Consider the following 23,781-nt stretch of genomic DNA (forward strand, 5'->3'; position numbering starts at 1 on the left):
CTGCAGCTAGAAAACGTACAGGGTTAACAAAGGAAAAACAGAGCAATTGGTCCGATAATTTGCACCACCTGCTCCAGTATATTCCGCTCCTTGTCTGGGCTCCACTTTTCTCTCTTTCTCTCTCCATCGATCGCTCGCTCGGCTAAGTAGCGGTCTCTTCCCGGAATTCGATTTTCCATTTTGGCGATTTCGCGCTGCCCTTTCGTTTGTCCGGTTTATTTTTTGTCACCACAAGTGCGATTCCGCGCGCGCCACCATCCGGTGAGTGCGGAACGAACTGCATCCCGTACACAATAGGCTCGGTCGAGGAAGAAAGCATCGTCGGCATTACGGAGACCAACGGAACGACCGTCGTCGAAAGCATGGTGAAACGGTAAGTTGTTTCTGCTGAGATTTATGCTTTCCGCACACTCCGTGAAAAATTCAACCGGCATGTGATCGAGATCGGCGGCCTATCCAAACTAACTCTTGCACCGTTTGAACGAACGAAGCACTTTATCTGGAATTTGTGATATTTTTTTTTCGGGAGGCAGAGAGAATAAGAAAATAGAATCTCGTCCACGATGATAGAAGAAATTCGATATCGAAACATCCCGTCCTATTCTGCGACAGTGCGCCGCCAGTTTTTTTTTCTGTGTTTCCATTCCATCATTCTTCGTCCTTCGTTCCGTTTTTGTTTTTGTTTCGATTCATCCAACACCTTTGGCCGCCCGGCTTGCTTCGATGATCCTTCACCCAAGCTAAGGGCTCCCATTGAGTAACCAAGGAAAAAAAGAAGGCCTAGAAAAAGATGGGACAGAACTGGAGAAGCGCTTGTTTGCTTTGTTTGTGTCGCGCAGTGCAATCGGATCCCTGAAACCTTCGCGTCCGAAACGAAAACGGCACCTACAGGTACATAAAACCTGCACCTCTGGTGAATGGGCCTAGTGCTTGGTTTTAAGTTCAGTGAGGTGCCTGGAATTACCTTTAAAAATCCATCTCATCATCCACACGCCTGCACCACCTGCAACCTGGCAGTGAGACGCTCCGCGTGTTTGCTATCGATTTAAATTCACAGCGGAACAAATTCCCACTATAAAATAGGTCGAACACGTTCCGATGGCGGTTTGCAATTAAAGTTTAACTGTTATTGGATGTTTAATTAATTCGCGGTGCAACGGCTGCAGCTGGCAGGGCAAATGCCATTATAATGACTGCTTTTGAGGCGCCGCTTGCACACTGCCACTGTGGAGGGCAGTGAAATGTCGTTTCCCGTTTAATGGTGGAGTTTTTTTTATATCGGCACTGGTGTCTTAATAATTTATCGCATAGAAAACCCGATGGAGAGGGCTTGGAGATGGTTAGTTTTGCTATGAATTTTTCCAATCTGATTCAATTGCCTTTTGGCAGGAATTGCTGATTTACGATTGCCTTCTTTGGGGATAGAATCAGAACGGAAAGAGGAAAAGTCCCCATGGAAATAGGGCATTTTTTCTTTGACACTTGGATGGAAAGCGTAACAACTGATATATTTCTCATCGAACAACGAGTAAGAGATAAGAACCGGTTTGCCTTATTACCCGTTTTTTTTAATGTGAATGATTTATGGTTTATGCTTTGATAAATAAGACCCAAGGGTTTGTTGGTACAATCGCGCACCAACTACTGACATTGGCGAGGCCACCGTTTTTCGATGCTCCGTTTCAGCGCCCATTTGTCACGCATCTGCTCTTCGGTCAAGTGTGTCACAAGTTGAAAGCGGGCTTCACTGTCAGAACTAAACCAAACCGAGGCTAATCATCCACGGCACGGCTGCAAACAGCTGTGCTCGGTTCGGTAAGCGAAAAAAAGGGCTCCTTTCACGCCCTTGCTCCTGTTGCCTTCTGGCTTATGTAAAGCGCCATAAATACTTAATGCGGCAGATGATGTCAGTGGTGCGCCGTTTCGTCGCGCCAGGAAATAAGACTGGTGCGATAATGATGCGTTCATTAGCGAAACATTGGGCCATCCCACTGGCACCACCGAAGGACTGCTGCAGCAGAGTGTGGCCACCTCGCCGTTGCCTGTTGCAGAAGCTGCTAACCATTCGTGGGACGTTTTGCCCGGTACGGGTGCACGCGAAAGTTATAAGTTACGAGTGCACAATGACCAGCTTTCTGCACTGGCCGATCGATCGACGTCCCGGTGGTCCTCTGTTCAGCCCATTCGTGGTAGAGCATGCCTCATTGGCTAGTTCGTGTTCCCAGGCACGTTCATTTTTGCGTTGGCTCTAAGTCGCCGTTAGGCTATTTCTTAACCATGGACGAACTTTTTGAGGCGTTTGGATTGTTAATTAGAGCGTCTACGGCACTGGTAGAAAGAATGGACTAATTCAGACTTGGTGTGTTGGAATGATGAGTAGATCGTAGATTGCGCGTTTCGGGCTTTAGTTAATACCTTCTAAGCGATCTCAGTAGAAGTAGATGTAAATATTCCACGTTTTAATGTGTTACTTAAGTGATTGTTGGTACTTTTATTATCAGCCAATCCCTGAATTATTGGACTTGAAATATGGCGATGCTTAATTTTTTTTGTTCTTGTAAAAAATGATGTTTTATAAAAGAGGGTTTTAGATTGAAACGAAACCGGGAGCAAACATCATTAAATAATTTTAAAGCGTTTGTTTGAAAACTTCCCCCAACCTGTCTGTCGCGCTTTAAAATTGCGATTCCCTAGGCAATGAATTTCATTCTAACTGCAACGGAACGTGCTCGGGAGTTAAACGGCGTTTGCGAGCGGCCTCCAGGCTGCATGAGGCAGGAACGATGCAGCAATTACAAATCAATTGATGGTCGTTTATCTTGCCGATATTTTGCACCGCCCGTGGCTTCCCCGCAGTTATCAGCGCTTCCATTGCTTTCCGTTTATTTTATCAACTCGAGTGTCCCACGGTGTGCCATCGCGGTGGCGCTGGAACTCGGTTTGATCCTTGTCTCGGGTGCCCCATTTGCATAATCTCGCCAAAGATTTGCATGCCTTTTGTGCCACCCAATCGGCGACCGTGTGGTGAATGGCGAGCAGAGAACGGTTGGTGGTTTTAGCTGGACTCAATTAGCGAAATGTGCCACGTGCTAGCTGAGAGGGTGTCTTGAAGCGACCATCCCAGTGTTAGGCTGAGCTTGTTTCAGGCAAAAGGAGCATGGGGGTGGCAAAAGCGATTGAAGAAAACGCGCGTGGCCAACCCTCCCCCGGGTATGCGTGTGTGGGTGGTGAATCTAATTTATTATGAAAGTTCGGAAAATGCGCGCTGGAGCTAACGGGCGGCCGGCGCATTCGAAGAAAAGCAAATACGTAACGTAAATTAATGCCCCCCGTGCTGTATTCGATCGTGTTTGGATTACATTTTTCGGGGAAATTTTGGGTGCAGTAGGAATGGTTTGCTTTCGTTATCCTAGACAATAATTTTCCTTAAGTGGGATGCATTGATTAGCTTTAAATTCTCGGATATTATTTGTTGCCATTTTATATACAATACGGAACTAACAATCAATTGGCTGGGAGGCATGAATAGTGAGGGTCGTGAAGGAAAAAAAAATGTTACATAATATTGGACCATGTCTTTCGTCCATGAGACTGTCGGACTTAACATGCTGGGTTCTAAATGGTATAATTTTATGCTTCACGTAAGGAAAATGTGTGAGAATTAATTTCAATGGAAGACGGCAGAGCAATTTGAAAAATAATAATCATTCAATGCGGAAGCAATGTAATTTTGTGTTTCCGTGATGATTTTGATCTAAGATTTGGATAGAATGATATGCATGTGCATGATTAATTTAGGGTGTAATTTAGATGATAGGTAAATCCCTGAGAAAAGATAGCTGAAACGTGAATTATTGCTTGTGTCTAAGCGTTTGGTGAATATAATGGATCGGCGAGGAATTACGCTGGTATAAGCTAGTCGTGTCAATCGATTTATTTATGAGTTAGTTCCTCATCAATAATTGAATCATTCCTAAACGCTGTTGAAAGCAGAAATCGATAAGTCAAAATTTCAATCGAATTGATATTGACCACCGAGAGAATGGTTATTATGGTCTATCGCTTCTGTTCTCTGGTCAGCAGTATCGATCAGTTTTCGGCTTCTAGCATAATATTTCCTTCTCGTTTGGCTTTCTAGCGATGCTACGTACATACGGAGTTTAACAGGAAATGAGCATAACTCAAACCTGGAAGCTCTCAGCATTTGGCCGATGACCAACCCATTTCGAACGAGGACACTCTCCGCGTTCCGTGTACGGTCGTGTAAGCATTATTAAGCATTCCGGAATGGATCTGCCCGGGAGTTTCGTAGTCAAACATACGAGAGTAGAACAACCGCTGACTGTCGTTCGACCAAGATAAGGGAGAGCTCTTTATGGCAGCAGAATTTACCGTGCCACCGATGACTCATATCCTATGCATCGCGTTGCATGCCGGTGCAGCGACAGCTCAAGGACACACGGCAATGCGTTCCTGATTGGGGCTAATAAGCAGCATGCCATGCCGCTGTTGGTCCCAAACTTAAACCCCTTGGTGTGTGTTATTGCATTTTTTAAATCATGATTCACCCTGGACTGTAAAAATTGTGTTAAGGGTTATTTTTGAAGCATTAAAATCGATTTTTACACATTCACCAATAGATGTACGCTTGTGGTCGTTATACAAATCTGACGGGAAATTGTAAATCTTCCGTTCCGTGGCCCACTGGGGGTTGGTTGATTTTCAGCTGCGATTTTATGTGACCTCCGGCAGAGTTGCCTCGCATGATGCATGTCTATTTGCATGATGAAGCACAGAAGGGTGCCGTATGGTGGTTGGTGTGAAAGGAATGACTCATGTGTTCGCTTCGATTGAAAACGATGCGGGAAAAACGGAGCACAATCAGCACGTAATCGAGGTCAGGGATAGAGGTGTGCTTCATCTCTGCACTGAGAATGCCTCCGATATCCTGGAAATACAGGTGTGTGCTTCATGAGATTCCGGTCGTCTCCGCTCAACGGTTGACATTCAGAGTCGTGTGGCGTTTGTGTCTGTAAAGTTTTCACAAAAACTGCACAATGCATGCTGTCGATTGCATCACTTTGCAAAGAAAAGAATCCTCCGTTGTGAGGCGCGTCTTTGTTTCGGAAGAAGTAAAGCGAAGGAAGAAACATGTAACAAACACTACTGCAGTACGTAATATTGGCTTGTTTGTTAGATATCCTTTTCAAATGGAACCGAGGCTAATAACTAGCAGTCTTTTAAGTTAACTTTTTTTTTTGCTTCACCGATGACATCATAGTTAGTAAGCTTACTTTGCCTCGAGGTCGGATCACGGAGGTTCTCGGTTGAGGTAACACGGCGAACGTTTCTTTATGGGCGTTCGTTAAACTTTACTACGTTTCATTATAAACCGGTAATTAATTTATCGACGGTTCGTCGCAATAAACTTGCGCTAATCATCGTACGGCTTCCAAAAGAACGAAATAAGTTGGAAACGGGGTGATGATCATTTTTGGAGGATGATTTTTTGTTCTCAATTATTGCACGGACCCACGTACGTACGTTGCACCCTCGTAGAGATTATGTTTCAATCAGACCGTTAGAAACAGCTTGTCTTGTAAAAAGTCGGTAAATTGAAAAAAAAATCTCGTTATTAGTCGAGGTTTAACAGGCTGCAGTAACATATCGGTTTGTTAACTTCACCAACTGTGCTGCTTTCGAAAAATGTAAAAATGAAGAATAAAACTTTTCGCTCTGTTAAACTCTGCTTGTGAGGGGTTTACCTACGATTGGTTGATTAAAATGCTTCTGGCCATTTGGTAAAACTGACTCATATTATCATCGCAGCCAAGTTATAACAGCTGGTCCATCTGACTTTAAGGGCAGCTGCTCGCAACTGTGAGCAAATTGCTCAACTCGTCTAGCTTGAATGTATTGCTGCAGTACATGCAGCTGCTTGTTTTTTTTTTGGCATTTCAATCGGCGAAAGTGTGCTACTAGAAGAGAAGAGGTACACGCGTATGATAGCGTTTCGCGTCGCGCAAACCAGACGACATTTTTCATCCATTTATTCCCACCACCCTTGGGGTTTTAATCATCGTACATATTCATGCATCGCCTGTCCACTGCCAGGGCTAATATTTCGCCGGTACGGCCTGTGTACCGTACCGGTTCGCTATATTTTGGGAGGCCATTCAACTGCTCCATTCGTAATGCCCCCCCACCACCTAGCTGCTAGGGCATCACCACCATCCGTCGGGCGGGTGTGCGTATCCGGCACTGTAAAAGGGAAAAACCAACCGCAAGAGTAACGCCAGCTGCCGTTTGCTGTGGGTCGTTTTTACGCAGCGTTTCGATCACTCACTGGATTCTCTGAAGCGTAGCATAAATAAGTCATCTGGCCGCAGCGAGAAAAAGGGGTACAGTGTTGCGTTTCATTACAGCGCCAGCGTGGTGCCGGAATGGCAACGGAAGGAGGAAAATGAATTTTAAGCGGGTGTCTTGTTGGGTATTCATTTTTCAATAAAACTAAAATTTGCACCAGTTGCAGAATGTGTGTAACAACCTCCCCGACGACGACAACGTCGTCTTGCAAAAGGGCAGCAACCTCGCGTCACTCTTCCTGCGGGTGATACCGCCAAAAAGGTTGCTTGCGCAGCAGCTGCTGTTGCCAAGCAAAAAAAAATATCCTTTCCAGCCGCCGGGTTTTGGTCTGCGAAAAATGAGGCCATCAGGTGGCAACTGGGGTGGCTATTATTTTGTCAAGTTCAACGGATGAGCGTCCTGTGGCGGGTTGTGGCTGATCCGGGGAAGGGCATCGCTTGAAAGGTTCATAATCGATCGATGAAATCGGTGGTGGTGTTGGCGTCCTGTCACCAGGCTTTGGCCCTTTCGTGTGGCATATCGATCTGTTTGCAAATGGCCCGCAGTTGCCGGTTTGTTAGGTTCGTGCTTATGAATATAACATGCGTAATACAGTGGGTTGTTTCGATTGCTGTGTTATTAGTATTGTATTTGAAAGGGGGCCCTTAACGGTACATTTTATTTCCATGTTGAAATACTCCACCATTTGAGTGCTACTATTATTATATGTATTATGAATAATATGTACAACATGTCCATACATTTCTTGATTTCATAAAAGCTAGCTTTGTATATCAATTTGGCTCGATTGAATCGAATCGGTTTATTTCTGCCTGTATTTAAAATCATAGCAGGCATAATTCTAAGCATTATTATTTAGCGTCGTGTAATTTCTTGCAAAGAGTTGCTCTTCTTCTGCTCGTGTTTGTTAGGGCGTTAGATTCGTCATGGGGTGAGTCCACAGTTTATTCATTCGACATTGATTTACGGCAGATTTATAGCCACAAGTCTGCCCTGCGGTACTTCTGTTTGTTGGCGTCGGTTTCGAACCAACCGGACAGTTTCGTCGATCGTGCGGTCATTAAACTCCCGGTGAATGTTGGTTCTCTCGCGGCCCTTGCGTGTTATATTCTGAGCTACAGCAGAGAAAATGAGCGTGCATCAGAGAGAGAGAGAGAACGTGTGTGTGTGCGTGTTTGGCATGGGAAGAGCGAGTTTTTCTACGTCACAGACATGAGGGCTTTCCACTCGATCGCCAAACCCACTCGTCCCGGGGTGTAACTCTCCTAGAGCGTGCTACACAAAGGGCATCTCCCTTCGACCGTGTAAGTTGCGTGGACGGCTAACGGAAAAAAGTGCTCGTGCAAATGCACCCGACTGCGCAGGTTGCAACAGATGCAACGATGATTGATGCATTGCCTCGAGAGAGTGGAAAGAGCGAGAGAAAACAGGGAAACAGGGCAGGTACGATTTTGATCACTGGTACGATCGGGCCTTAGAACACTGGCAGTCAATGATTTAGGAAGGTGAATTTATAGGTGTAACAAAGAAAACGAGGTTTTATGAGGCATAACTACTGAAGCTAGTACATATGTTTATTTACATTCATACGATTGAAATATGATCCTTTGTAAAGGTCAATTTATAATGACATGTGAATGGTTCAAAATAAATTCAAAAATATTTATTGTTGCAAAACGTTGTATTGTAAAAAAGCATGAGTTAAACCATTATTTTCAATTGTAGCAATTAATTTAAGCAAGCTGATATTTAAGCATCCGTATCTATACGAACATGATAGGACGAATAAATATGCTTCATTTTAGCGCAGCAATATGAACTTTATATTTCTTTATAAATCGTAATGGAAATTGGTTAGAAAACATAGCTCCCCGTTACCTTTTTGTTCTGAGGTGAAACGTGCATCAGCCGGCGTTCTACGTCGTTTCTCTCCCTTCAAGCTTAGATGCATCAACACCATCCACCAAGCGAACCGGATGTTGGGATGTGGCACACCAAACCACAAACAAAAAGCGCAAACAAACCCACTCAAACGCGTCCCGGCGCCGAGAGAGCACCGATAGAGGTTACAAAAGGGGGCACAAAATTGAACGTACGAAAGAATTTAGGCCAGTGGGATAGTTTTTTTTTTGGTGTTATCTCGGATGCGCGGGAATGACCGAAATTGAGTGAGAAAAACCGCCACGAGCCGCGAGGGAGCGCGTTTGCGAAAATGTAGAGTAGCTGGATAATTAGCTCTAATTTAGGGTATTCGCTTCTCGGATACACCTCCTTCGGAATAACAACAAACCGGAGAGTGGTAGGTATTTTTGATGAGATCCGTAAGCGCTGTTTTGGCGATTTGTTTGGCTGGAGGAATGCAACAACGATCTCAAAGATAGTTAATTGTTCCAGGCTGCGCGGTAAAAATAGCTTCTTTTCGCCATTCGTAGGACGAGCACAACCGCGGGATCAGACGAATAGCTAAGTGATTATATTAGGCTTAAATGGATGGCGTGCAAGAAGGCACGTGATTATGTTACTAATGCGCCTGCGAGACGTAGAAGGTTATCGATTTTTATTGAACCGAACCATCAGCCAGACAATGCGTCGCGAAACAGTTAGTAGTTTCGCTTCCTAGTCAGTTTTTTAGAAAAAAAACTTTAACCTTCGCCGTCGAGGTGTTTAAAATCCCACACCCCGTCAACTAAACTGCGCAGCAGTTGTTGGCCATCTCACCCGCCACGGGTGTTGTTGCCTGCTTGGCACTCGAATAATTGCGGAACAAAGGAACATGGAAGGACCGGGCACTTACGGCGCGGTTTGTGTTTGATCAACGCGGTTTGCCGGCGATTGCTGCTCACAGGAGAAGGATGACACCGAGCGAATGTTGCTTCTATTTTGTAGCTCTCGTGCCTGGGGTTTTGCTCATCGTCCTCATGGGGCCTGATGAAAAAAGAAAAGCGCATAGTAGAGAGTATACCCTTCGGTGTTGATTGAACGGGGTTGTGCGGTATCTCTCACTCAAGAATCGTCTAGCCTTTTTCTGCGTAAGTACTTCCTGGCCTCCTGAGTAGTCTTCCCTACTGCAGCCGGCTGATGTAACAGCTTGTCTCCGATTTGTTGTGGGGCCATTGTGCATGCTGCTATCGCTTGTTGCATCGGTCGATGGAAGCCGAGCGCTTTATCGGACCGGGAAGATGATGTTACTGTGTGTAATTGTGATTGCCACCAAGGTTTGTCACTCTAATGGTCCCTGTGGTAAACTGCTGCTGAGTGCCGTTATCGCGCGCACGATTGTCGGAGTGAAAGCCACGAGCTTTGCTGCTTTCCCTTAGGGGGTTTGTGAATGCATGGCCCTTTCTGAGCTGGCGTTAATCTGGTGCGAAGGGTTTTTTTTTTCGTCTGCTGTGTGCGGCTGCCAGCGGGCGTTGGTGATGCGCATTATCGAGGCAGCCTTGTCGCTTGATAATCTTCATTAATTGAAGCTAAGTGTTTGTCAAAATAACAAATAATCATGCCTCGGGGGCATCGGTTGGTTTATGAAAGCATTTCTGCGACGAGATTGTGTCCCTTTGGTATGGGGCTTTCCTTATCATGCGCTTCTATTGGCGGGGATCACGTACAAACCTTCGAGGTCATGTGTGTTCTAGATAGCGGTTCGGTTCGTTAGCTAGATTGATTATGAACTTAACCGCATCCAGGCGTCTGGAGGAATTAATTTACAAACGAAATAAATGCTACTTTTTGCTGCTGCTTGTGATGGGGGAAAATGCATTACTAGCCGTCAAAATGCAACCTCAATGCTTGCGATCGGCGGAAAAGCTGCTTCTGAAACTGATTTCAAATCGTTCGCTTAACATTCGCATGTGAGATTTGATGGCGAAAATGATCGGCTCGCTCAACCTCACTCGCGCCCATCCCTTATCGTTTTCCACCACCGCTAACATCAGGCTGCTATCGGTTCCAGCAATCAGCCCCGGTTTCCTGGAGCGAGCATATGTTGACGTCAACTTTGAACCGCGCCTGCATCAGCTGGCTCTGGCGTGTATGTGTGTGTGTGTGTTTTTCTGCCGCAACATGAGCAATGCCACGTGCTTCAGGAAGATAGGAGGTGCGTGGGAACCCTTTGGCGCGGGTACGGCGAGATGCTAATGCTTATTCCGTTCCGTGACTCGTAATTATCGATCTCACCAGCTTGTGGTGAATGCACACACACACACACACTGGGGAGTCGGTCTATTCGCGGCACATAGCATTATCGTAATCGATTAAACCTTCATCACGCGGCGCCCTGGAGTGCCCTGTATATCGCGTGAATATTTGATGCCACGGCATGGTATGGCGGAACACTCAAGTCAGGTGACTGGGCTCGTCCTGAGGTGTCACATTTCCACCGTACACACAAAGGACTGGCGTCGGAAGTTGTTGAGCGTGTGAGTGGCGTTGTCGCCGACACCGCGAAGGTACAAAGGCGGTCACCTTCAGCAGGAAACCTTCCAACGAACGCGAGCGGTCGTTTTGCAGTGCTTTTAATTAACAGCTGACGCAGACGCGTACGTTTGGATTAGTCGGTTAGAGTTTCCTGGTTCAAGCGGTTGTTGGCTTTGTATTACGCTGCTGCTGCTGCTGCTGATGTGGTGTAGAATCGTGCTCACAGCTTGAAGAAGGTGATTCCTCTGAGCTTTGTTTAAAAACAAATGATCTGCATTAGGCGCGCTCTAATCGCTAGTAATCATCGTTCAATGTCGAGCCCGACGAGTGCTTCCAAAAACGACGCAAAATCGAACGATGAAACCGCGGTGCAAGTCTAAAACGGAAGCATGTCGGTCGTAAATTCTAGCATTTGCATTGCCTCTGCAGCGCGCATTAAAACGCTCTCTAAATGTCTTCCTTCACGCGCGCGCACCCCAAAAGGTGATGGATGGGCGATGTTCTCCATCTCGGTGGAGAACAGACTTACTGAAAATCGATGCCCGCTGCGTCGTCGCAACCGACGTTTAGCTTTATTTTTGCCTTTTTGTGTTTTTCATTTGCTTTAGGGATTTTATGGCCCTCTCCCACATTTACTGCCGACAAATGGCGCCTTTTAGAGCCCGTGAAAATGCGCCACCACGTGGCCAATGAAAGTACGCTGCCCCTTTGGACCAACGGAATGTTGTTGTTTTTTTTTCTTGGGGTTTGTTGAGGGGGAGATTTTCGAGATTATTCTGGAAGTTGAATGATGAACCAAAAGAAACAGTTCGTTCCCCATGCTGCCCAGCAAAAACTCCCTTGTCGTTCGCTTGCCCTACGCGCCCTGAAGGTGTCACTGAACTTTCACTCCGAGAGCACCTCCGGTGGTGTGGTTCACGCGTGCGTGTGTGTCCATTATCGCCCTTGGGGGCCCTCACACGATTTCGATCGTACGTCGAAAGCAATCGAAGAAAGAGACCGATCGCGGTGGGAATGATTTGATGTTTGCTCTGTGATTCAATCACCAGCGCGCACTCCAGAAGGCGCATGGTTTTTGGGGGATGTGTCTTACTCACATTGCCGAGTGGTAGTTGGAAGAATGGACGAAGAATAATGTGAACACGTGGTAAATATATCACCTTTCACCGCGCGCGGCTGGGGAGTTCACGTGCGCGCGTGTGAGCGATGCTATTTTTAAATGGCGCAAGAGTTTCAGGAAGAACTTTCGTTACCGTTCCTCTCTTAGCTCTGTCACGTGGAGTCGTCGCCAATGGGGGTGTTGGTTCTTTTTCAGATTGTTGCCAGATCTTTCCCGGAACGTTCAACCAACCATCATTTGGCTGCGTCGTCACGTTCCAATCCCCAGGACATCACAATCAATGAGGGTTTTTAAAATGATCTCATCATTTCGCCACCCGCACGGAAGTGATCTTTGGTGACCGCTTTTCCTCTAAATATCGTCCATTTTTTCCCCGTTGGTGTTTGCTCCCATTTTGTGCCCACGAGAAGATTGGCAATAAGCACACGCCCCAATGCCAGTGCACGTGCCGCGTGATGATTCTTCGCCTGATTCAATATTCTCCTTTTGCATTGCCGTAAATAAATTCTCTGCGGTACCAAGTGCCATCTTTTCCCCGGTCGGTTGTTGAACCGCTCGATCGCTGGTCGGTATTTATGCTCGGCTGGTGAGCATCGGGGCGGTCAGACCTCAAGCAGCGCGGAGATTTATATCTGTGTAGCTCCACCGACTGCCGCCGCTTGTGATGCGCTGCTGCTGGGGATGATGGGTGCTGATGGTTGTGATCAAGATGTACAGGAAAATACAGCATCTGGGAAGCGCATGTGGGATGGTGCGTTTTGTTGGGAGCATTTTGACTTGGCTTCTTTGCGAATGGGCTGTTCGGTTGGGGAGGTTCTACGTGGAGGCAGAAAACGGCACATTAGTATCGGTGGTCGATAATAGGACGTCTCTGAGTGGAATACATCACCATTGCAAAGTAATATTCATACACAATGGCCTTGCTTTGGTTGGGAAAATTCCACCGAAGCGCTCACGATAAACGCTACTAAACATTCATGGGCCACAAAAACAGGATGATCCTTTTTCTAACACAAGTTTAATGTAAATTTGAAAGCTTTTGTGAGTCTTTTGGCCTACAAAATCAAAGTCGATGGCGACAGTGACGCTTACTTTTCTGCCCGATGTTTGGGTTTTAAATTGTTTTATTTATTTCGCAATAATTCATCATTTTGTGACCGTATGTTTGCCCGAAGCCACGCTATGTTGCAAGATGTATTGTGTGTTATGCTGTGTACCGAGATCGGGTACTTTCTTTCTTTGCTTTTTTTTTGCTAGCAGTGTTTTAGCATTTAGCGTGTGTTTCGTTCGCCTGCGAGACTGTCTTTTGAAGGCCGCCCGTTTTTTCCTGGAGCCACCCCGGAGCCGAGCGCGCCAGCCTAGGAGTAGTCGAGGCGATTATGGCGGCTGTGTTTCGCGAAAGTGCGCGCACGCCGTGGCCCTTTCGTGATGTTTCGTGGCCACGCTTGGAATCGCCTCGAAGCCAAACAGCCACAACCAGCAGCAGCAGCAGGCACCAGCGTTGCGCCAGGGCCGGCGAGTTGCGTGAGAAAACCATTCTGTTGGCGATGTATTTTGCGAAATTTTTCAAAAAACGTCTCGTCAATCACTACGCCCGCGCTCGCGCGCGTGGGTTTGTGGCGTCATTTTGGCGCTCGACTAGAGGGCGATTTTTGTGCCCGTTATGTGCGGCCTGAGTTTCTCCATTCCAGAATTATATTTTATTGAAGCGCAAGCAAACTGCGTTAGTGTGCGGGATTCCCTCTTTAAGCGCCGGCCAATATGATGGATGCTTTGATGAATATATTCTTGAGCCGCCGGCGAGCATTTATGGGCACAATTTTTTAACCATTCCCGGTTTTCTTCCATTTCTCTTCCGCAGGACTGACGGCACAGAGTCTCCGATAATCACGGAGAGTGATGCAGACACAGATAAACCGCGAATGAAATACGGCGAGCTCGTGATACTAGGGTAAGTGGTCGAGGCACAAAACATCCCAGTTTCCCGCTTCCCGTTCGCCATTTCTTATCACCCATCGGATTCAGTTTAGCTCCCCTCGATGGAGGGATGGGTTTGTGTGTGGCTCAATTTCGACGTTCTCCTAATTTTAGCCAATTGCTGATTCATGCTTATTGCAAAGGAAGGCTTACGGAGGCGTGCGTGCGCGATGTTCCGTTTTGTTCCGATTTTGTGTGCTGATGATTTGATGGGAAATCATTTCATCGACCGAGTGGGAAAGAGACGACTAATTTCGGTGCTGACCGTGATAACGAATGATACCCATTTTCCCAGGAAACACAAGGCATACGCGTTTTGTAAATAGCAAATAGCCCGTGTTCCTCACTCGCTAGGTTTTTTACTCTCGGTTCGGCTCGACCATCGAAGCTCACGAAGAAAGCAAAACGTTTTTCCATCAGAGAGCCCACCACACGGGCGTTGTGTATCGAGTTTTGCACGGCCATTGGAAGCGAAAGTGAGGGCATGTTGCTCCGAAAACGCCGCTGCTAGTGGCACACTTTGAGCTCGTGGTCGTCGTGACCGGCTGAGAAAAAGGCGAGGAAAAGGTTGAACGATTGTGTTCTGCTGGTTAAATGTTAAAGCTTCAAAGTTCAGCAGCACGCTCGGGCCGGGCCTGGGCCGCCGGCCTGTCAATCTGTATGCCTGTTTTTCGACCTATTGGTGCCATTTGGGGTGAATCGTGTGCTCTCGAAATGCTGGATTGAAAGTCTGCAGTTTCTTTGCTAACGCTTTTTTGACGCTTGCTGCAGCTTGCTGTCCAGGGTGTTTTGGATGGTTTTCCTCGCCGCCATTAGACAACTGAGCACCATTTATTTTTAATGCCTTTGTGTATAAATTACATCACTTGCGTCAAAATCTCATCGAATCATATTCGAAGAAATATATTTAAAAAAATTGAAATGACAGGAGAAATCGTCGTATTTCATACATATTTTCTTATTTGAAAAGTGAATTTGTGACTGTTTGATTTGAATGTTTGCCAGTAGTGCCTGTTATAATGCAGCTTAGTCCTTTTATATTCTTTTTATAATTAATAATTTTTAGATTTGGATTTATAATGTTTAAAAATGTTTTTCCTGTATTCCTTGTGCTGTGTGCAAACCTGTTGTGATTTTTCCATGCACGTCTCTGACATTGTTCTCTTTGTTGACTTGGAACCCCACAGAAGACGTGGATCCGGTGTTTCGAAATCCCTTTACACGCGCATATGGTCCGTGCTTATCCTCCCTTACGAAGGGAGGTTGGTTAGCGTTCGTTTGTCTGCTCGTAACCAGCCATTAGGAATGCTTTTTTTTTTACTTTCGCCCCTGCTTCTTGTGGCCATTCTGGTTGTTCCGTCAGTCAACATACATCATACTGAACGTGTTGCATACAGCACGGGTCCAGCCGATGTCCAGAACGGGAAACTAATGAATCAACTTCTTTCATTTGACTGATCATGGGTTCGGAGCAACGCACGAGCCTGGCTCAACGTATGCTGACCGACGTTTGGATGAAGCGGACTCGAAATAATCTCACTTGAATGTTTTAATTCGTTTTTCCCGGCATTTGCTGGAGGAGTTGTTTCAGTTTCCGTTTTCAGTCGACTTTGTGGCGTGTTTCTCTTGTAGATCGGGTAATCGGTTGTTGTGAAGGTTTTTTTTTCTCGAATTTGATTCGATTTCGCCCGCTGCCTCGCTTACATTGTTGTACTTTTTACGGCAACAGAGTAACAACGACGTGCAAGATCGTGCGATCTTGTAACAGAAGATCCCTTGAAGTAATTTTAAGAATTCTTCAGCACTCTTTCAACAGAGCATATTCTCGTTTCGCAGCTGCCATCCCTGCGCAAGTTTTTGCCGCCGAATGACTACTTGACAATTAAAGTGTCCAAAGCTAAATCCGAGGCTTTTTTTTAAAGTGCTTAAGTTAAAAACACCACACAAGTGTATCTGTTGAGACACCTTTCATGTAAACCGCCAACATATTAAACCCTTCTGTTGTTTGATCTTTCAGGGCAGTAGTATGAGCTAAAAATCATCTCATTCTCATTGATCTTGTATCAAAGTTCGAGTTGAAAATATGCGTTTATACTTCAACAGGCGAATTCAGGTGTTTAGTGAGAGTGTTTAAATAGGATTGTCGGCGGATCAATTAGACTCAGCGATATAGGGATATCGAATTGAACGGATCATATCTTCTCGTAAATATCGAGAACGTTTCGGGTTTCCAATCCTAAATGGTTTACTCTTGTTGTTTTTTTTTGTTCTTTGCCTTTACTTTCCTTTCCAAATGTGTCAGAAAGGGGCTTCCTAACTATCCCTTCTGAGAGCCACGGGCGCTCCTTTTGACTGTCCGATTAATTCCGCTAGTAATCTCACTCCTCTCGGTTGTTGGTCGTTGAATTTTTCGAAGCCCTACAATACGGCATCGCTCACGATCTCTCGCCCTTTAGAGCGACATACTACACCGGCAGGAGTTGGTCGGTTCAGCAACTCACGCCTTTTTTTCATTTCGGTTTCTAAAACAAGCTCGTTCGCCTTCGATAGCCGTGGGGCTGGCGAGGCTCCCCAAAAGCTCAATCATTTTGTGCCATGATGAAGAAGTTTCTACTCGAAGCCTCCTGCGGGCGCGGTGCTGGTCGCGCTCCAACCAGCCGGATGCTAAGTTACGGCGCAGTTAGAGCCTCCGAAGATGTGTTTTACGAGCCGTGTTTCGTGTGTAGCCGCCAGCATAACCATAGCCCAAGGCGGGAGAATAGCGCTGTTGTGAAGAACGCATAAAAATAAATTAAGGCTGATGTGGAATCCGGCGCGAAGGGAACTCGTTTTCTGATTTCGGACGGGCGATAAGATCCCTAATACTAAATTTAATTTATCCGATCTTTTAGGGGGTTGTGTTTCCGAGAAATGGGGTAGGTCCAGCATCGGCTGGATTTTTGGGGTGAATTTTGAATCCCGAATCGTTTTAAGTTTGTTGCGTTCTTGCGTAGGTCAAAATTACATATTACAGGCCGAAGGCGTCTTCTCGCCAGCCGCTTGAAGTGTTACGAGGTTCATTTAATACGCTGTTTTATGTGCACAGTAATGCACAATAAATGCATTTTAGCAAAACCCTTTAGGACTACAGAACATCTGTATGTGATTGGATGGTGGAGAGTATGCTCTACTATGCGACGTGTAGCTCGAAGACGGAAATTTGTGGTATCGGCTGCGGGTTGTCTTTTACAGAATAGGCTGCGGTTGATTGAGCGTGACTGGACATTCTATTTTGGCGGAATTCGTAAAGGCAAATGACCGAAAGAACCCGGAGCCGGAACGCTAAACCTGCCCCGGCGGTCTGGGAGCAGATAAATCTTCAAGAATAACAGCACACGCATGCGCGCTCCATTGACGAACGGGCGAGAACCTGCCCCATACCAAAGTCATCATTCCAGAAAGCTGCTTAAATGTCCCTTCGAAAACCGTCCCGCAGGGGTCATTGGTGTGTCCCGGTCCCAGCGGATGGCTTTTGATGAAGAAAGCCCAGAGAATCGGGCAACACGCAGCAAAGCATCATTAAACGCGCGTTTCTTACGCACATGGTCGTCTCGGTCGGCAGGAGGAACCTTTGAGGGACTTCTTTTTCGGTTCATTTTCGTTAGAGACCCTTTGTAATCAGGCCGGGGTTGGCGTTGGGATGGAAGCAGCAGAAAACCTCTGGAAGAAGGTCAGCCAAGCCGGCCCCACCTTAGCCAAAGATGCTGCTGCTGGGGAGCAATTTATGTTTCATTAATCTGTTTTCCCTTGGGGGTTGGTCGCAGGCAGACGATGAAATTGATCCTTCTCGAGTGTCATCCTCGACTGGTGGTGGTGCCTTTGAAAGGGAAGCCTAGCCAAAAGTGTACGTATGGGTGTTGGACACTAGAGTGTGTGCGAATATGGGGGCTCTTCACGATGTCAAAAGCCGGACAGAGCGTGAAGGTGACCACCAGGTGACGCGTCACACGAGGATGTGATAGATGATTTTTATGACCTCCTATCATCCGGGGGTGACCCTGATGATGATGATGTTGATTATGCGCCTGCAAAGGCTGGATCGATACTACTCTTTTCACATCCGTGGCGTGTTTGAGCACAACTCGCCGTGGTTCAGTTTCGCTGCGATCGCTCTGATTGACGTGAGCGTGCTTGGTCAGGAAGAACTAACATAGCGTTAACTTGCTTGGCAATTAAAGCTCATCGTTTGATATCGTTTCGGATCGTGAGGTTGGTTGCTTCGTGCAATCCGGCCAATGGGGTGTCCTTTCTGGTGATCTGATTGGGCTCATAAAGCACGCGAGAATTTCATGCGCCAGTGAGAACGTGTTTCGTGCAACTGCGGGATTTTTTTAATTAGGACGAGCATTTTGTTGCAGTTACATGTTTTGAAACGCGCACACGCTGAACTTGCTAAACGCTTCAAGAGCTCGAAGATAGGTATGACAACCTTGAACCGCTTTTAAACCACTTTTGAACCGCGCTTTGACACATTAGAGCCGTCGTCCTTCTCTTGGTGCATCGATAGTACGCATATGCTAATCTACTTAGCATAGTACTTCTACGTGTGTCCAGTATTATCGCATCGTATGTTACATCATTACAACCATGCCCTGTGTATGCAGTGAATGGGTGTTGTTTGTAGCTTTTTCTGTCTCATTCTCGGTCTCTGGACGCCTTGCAGCCCTTTTTCTGTCTCATTCTCGGTCTCTGGAAACGGGATAAGCGTGTGTTCGAACCGAGACACGGGCGGGCCACATTACATCATATGGTGTTGTTGTTCGTGCCGGTGCTCTCGTATCGATTGTGGGTCGATTTTACCGACCAGATAACACTCTTTCCCTTTTGTCACTGGCGGCGGTGGCGTTTTGTGTTTCCCACCCATCGGTGTGTTGCACACGAGCAGTGAGAAAAAGGCTGTTCCAGTTTTGCTAGCCAACCAATCGCCTCGGGACAAGCCACAATCACCGTTCCGGGCGATTTATTTTTCGGCAAGAATCACACTCATGTGTGGGGCGGGAATTGGATAAGGGATATGAATATTTGCTTCGAATTAGCATTGATTGGAACTGTAACGGGGGTGGGTTTGGGAAAGTTAGCTTACATTTTTTGTTGTTGTTTCGTGATAAATGAATGGTAAAAGTTACGAATGATTGAACAAAGGGAAGCGACTAGTGAAAAAATCGTGCCTTTCTCTGAAGGTGAGTCCAAATGTACACGGAGCATTTTTTGTTACATCGTGCGGAAAATTCAACCCATCCTTGTGTTTAACCATCTAAAACATGGACGCGGCAGGTAGTCGCATGATTTGTGGGCCACACTTTCAGTGAAGGTTAAAACTGCAGTCATTTATCGCGTGGCTGGGTTAACAGTGCCTTTGTCCAATGGGCAAAATGTGGGTAAAAACAAATCAAATAATAATCTGACGTTCGGCCGCATTTACCAGCTGCCCGGGTCGATAATGTGAAGGTGTGCGCGCCTGCACACGCTCCAATGACGCCAACGTCGACGGTCGTCTTCGTCAGGTTGCGGCCGTATTATCGATCGAAGGCGGCGCTCTACATCCTGGTCAGGCTAAAGCAGCGCTCTGTGTTGGACGCTTTTTTTTTTCGTGTGCGCCTTTGATACCCTTGACCGTTTGACGGGGTTGTGTTCGTTCTGCACGATGCTTCGTATATCATGCCGCTGAATGAAAACAAAAAAAAAACTGAAAATCATTGGCCACAAAAGCACTCGAAAGAAACGAAACCGTCAGAAATAATTCAGCGGAAGTAGAAGTGGTTTTTATGTGCTCCGCTTTTTCCTTCGCGTCTTTTCGCTGTCTCTTTGTAAGGTTAATTATATTTTTTCATATGCGCAGTTTTTTTTACAGCGTTTTTTTTCTTTTTCATTTTGTGCACTGGCCGGTTTTGGCGCACATGTACGTGTCTTTTCGCGCGCGCTGTTCGTTCCGGCGTTTGGTCAAGTGTAACGGCTGGCCATTTCTAAGTCAAGGTTGTAAGGGGTTGTGTAAGGGGGAAGATTTTCCTTCCGATTGCTTTTGGAGCAAGCGCCCTCTCGGTGTCGGTGGTCGGGGGGTGGTCTGTGTGTGTGTGTGCAAACGAGCATGCGATGCGTGGATTGGGCCAATTCGTAGATGCGGCATCCAATTAATTTTCATTCGGGTCCGGAGTTTTCATGGTTCTTTGTTTCATGTTTTTTTTGTGTTACCGCTGCAAGCTTCGTGGGGGAATATTATTAATTCAGAGCTCCCAAGGTCCGCAGCAGTGGCTGTCATTAATGGAGCAAAATAGTGTGCACAATTGCCGCCATCCCCACAATTGCCATTCCGGTGGATTGTTAATCATAAAACTGATTAAGATCAATCACCCGAGAAAGAATCCACGACAACGGGAATCCGATACCAAGGCGCCCTTACGGGGGGAGCGTCAGGACATTTTCTCTGGCTTTATTTCTATCGTCGCTAGTAACTCGATATCGTTTTCTTTCCGGGTCTATCGCGCCTTTTCTTGCGGGTTTCCACGTTTCAGACCGATTAAATAGAAATGTGCGGCACAAATACCGCAAAAAGGCATATTAAAGCAGGACATGTTATCCTCGCTCGATTGGGTGGGTTTGGCTCGATTCTGCACGACTGATGGACGGCAAAATGTTCGTTTTTTTGTCTAAACGGGCGTCACTAATGAAGCCGTGAACCCTCATCATCGTCGTTTCCACTGGTTCTCCACGCATTAACCTCAATCCCGTATCTGACCGTTTCCCTTTTTTTTGCTTTTTTGCCCAGCCCGTTGTGCGATGGTTTTGTGGAAATGATATACTTTTCAGTCTCTCGCTAGGTTGGCTCTCTCGTAGAATTTTAATTTTAATTACCATTTCTTTTCCTGCGACTGTCGCCTGACGGCGAATCAGTGTAATTTATTGTTTTTGTTTTTCGGAGCATCCGGAGGCACACCATGGGGGTGTGCCCCTAGACCTTTCCAAAATCCGGGAGGGATTGGTGACTGTCAATAGCAGGCGCATAATGGTAGACTCCCCGCTAGCGGTCACAATTGATTGATATGTTCTCGTTGCTTTTCTCCTTTCAACAGATATAATGGCTTTCTACCACAGGGCGATCGCGGCCGGCGCCGGTCGAAGTTCGTCTTGTACAAGCGCACCGAATCGAACGGCGTCAAGCGTTCCAAGCACTACATCGTCCAGTCGCCTCAGTCCTCCCAGGCCATCCTGGACGCCAAGCAGCACTCCATATCGTACACGCTGTCCCGCAACCAGGCCGTCATCGTAGAGTACAAAGAGGATCCGGACACGGATATGTTTCAGGTGAGGCACATATGCTCGAAAAGTTTTGCCAGACTGCCTGCACTCGGTGGTCAACTAGCTATATGATTTTACGTCAAAATACATCATGTTCACTGCCAAATATGGTCGTTTACTAACACGATACGCTGTGAATGGCTTAAAGGGCCTTCTAGGAAGATTCTCAGAAAACCGATCCCGTCCAAATATTGACCCTTCCCAAAATCCGTGCATCATTAGCTGGGGCTTTCCGGAGGTTTGAGCTTGGGATTGAAGGTGTTCATTGATTTTTGTTGGCTTGCCTCGTCGCACTAGCGAGAAAAAGCGCGTGCGTAGAATCTTACGATCAGGGCAGAAGTGAGTTTCAAAAGCAAATCGGGAAAAGTATGTCACCGCTTCCGGTGGAACGCACAGGCGGCGCTTTGTAAATAGCTTCGCAATCTTTTCCGGTCTCCGGGAACCATTATAGTCGGATGGGACCTTCCTCTCCGTTCTGTCGCGACACACGTCCGGTTGCGCCTATCTACAGTAGGTTTGTAACCAGCGTGTCTTTGGGCAAAGGGCCGGAAAACACTTTCTTTATGTTTTCTTTTCGGGTGTGTATCACAAGCCTGCGATCGGTTAATGGATGGGCTGGCCAGGTAGCCAGAGTTTGTTATTAAATAAAAATAGTTTTGATGATGCTTATTTAGTTGTTTTTCTTGGCTTATGGTGATTGATAGTTATGATTATTTTCTTATCCGGGTCATACTTCATTGAATGCATGGTAAAAATAGTTAAAGAATCTACATTTTTCGGCTATGCTCTATATGAAAGTGCCAACATGGCGTATTGAGCAAAAAAATAAGAAACCATGGAATTTCGAATCTATGCTTCCGCCAGTGGATGATGTCTCGTTGTTCAATTTGACTCTTACTGATAAGTTATAAAAATTGACGCGTGTGTTTTACTAAGCCAGAAGGGGCTTGGTTCGTATCCGGTGATAACGCGAACGTTGCCACTTGAATGCCCCGGTACAGATTGCACCAGCTTAAGTAGCGTGAAAAAATAAACAGGTTTTGTACTATCCGTGGGGAAACGATTGGGGAAGCTCGAGTACGTATGTGTATTATCTTTTTTGTTCGTCTTTTGTGTGACCTTCGTGGGGAATTTGCTCAATGCTCTCCGTACTTTTCTTGCGATGTGCTCGATTTATGCGTGGTCTAGATAAAATTCTCTAAAATATTGAAAAAAAAAGTCAAAATTTTTTATCTTAAATTTACCTGAATGCGATATGACAGACAGACAGATTTTGTATTGGTGTGTTAATGCATAAGAATGATGATGATGCAATTGTTGAATCGTTATGTACTGTTGCAGTTTTGCAACTATGCATGCACACAAAGTGTTGATTCTAGCTTGAATTGAAAAGCAGTTGAGCAACGTTATTATTTGCCCTTGATCGAAAAACTAAGTTAAAGTTCAAGCGTTTTACTTTGTAGTTATAGTTTGTTAGGATTTCATAGTTGGTATTATGTAGACAGGAGGTGTATCATATACTCCCATAAGCGTATCTTCTACATTAATTCATTCTGGCTTTAAAGTAAATGGAACACACTATTTGAATTTAAAAGGATAAATTTTTTTTATCGTCTAATCAATATTAAGTTAAATTTAGTCATACTTAGCAAACCTTTTATTTTTAAATTCTAGCGGTGATCAAATTTATTGGGTGATACATTTTTCATATCACTTAGTTCCTAGAAATCGCTTTTTAAACTAGCACAGTACCTAGGATAAAGAAAAAAATATTAATATTTGCAAGTAATGTTGATTGAGCCTCTTCGTATGCAGAGTGACTATTCGGCTACATGGACAATTTCAAATCATACAAAGCAGATTTTGATTGATTCCAGACTACAATTGAAATTATCTTAACATTGAGGCTTTTTTATTCTTGTTCGAACTCAGTGACGCAGTGTTTTAATCTGTATGGATTAGAATATTAAATCAATAATCTCTGATACAAGTCAAGAGCTTTTAAAACTCTCGCCTTATCGATAAGAGTTGAGTACTCTAGCTACTAAGTTACTCGAAGTCTAAGCCTTACGCAACCCCTTCGAAGTGCGCCACTGAAGAATGTTTTTCTGTTTGCACGTCTATTTAAAAAAGAGGAAGTAAGGAGCAATGAGGAAAAAAAGTTTCGTAAAAAAAAGACAGAGATATAAGAAAAGGAAACATGGCCGATGGATTAACCGGAGGTGAACCGGACTTTGTTGTGGGTGGGAGTACGATGTTATAGCGGTAACTGTCACCTAAGCGACGTTAAATACTGCCGAGCGGCCTAATGCGACAGATGACGTCGAGTACGTGGTCGAAAGCATAATAAACGATATTGAAATCAAAAGCATATTCCACGAAGAGACATGCTGCAGCCCTTATTCTAGCGAAGACGATTCGCTATCCTCTATTCTCCCATTTCCACTCGGCTTGATTTTACGACGTAAAAAATAAGTTTTAATGAGCAATCGTTTGATTCTTGAGAAGGGTATGATTGACGGGGAAAAGATGCATGAAAATAATAAGAAAAAAAATCGATCCACAACATAGCT

At 45.6% G+C, this 23,781-nt stretch overlaps 1 protein-coding gene across 1 annotated transcript in view; it reads left to right on the plus strand.

Annotated features, from left to right (window-relative positions):
- The first annotated feature begins 362 nt into the window (after nt 1–362).
- Nucleotides 363–23,781, plus strand: part of LOC128722115 (protein pellino) — a 32,389-nt gene continuing 8,970 nt past the window's right edge. Inside the window, exons 1-3 of the mRNA XM_053815951.1 lie at nt 363–373; nt 13,650–13,850; nt 20,983–21,214. Of these exons, the coding sequence (XP_053671926.1) occupies nt 363–373; nt 13,650–13,850; nt 20,983–21,214 (444 nt within the window). The remainder of the gene's footprint in view (nt 374–13,649; nt 13,851–20,982; nt 21,215–23,781) is intronic.

The sequence above is a fragment of the Anopheles nili genome, chromosome 2 (genome assembly GCF_943737925.1).
Source record: "Anopheles nili chromosome 2, idAnoNiliSN_F5_01, whole genome shotgun sequence".
Lineage (NCBI taxonomy): Eukaryota > Metazoa > Arthropoda > Insecta > Diptera > Culicidae > Anopheles > Anopheles nili.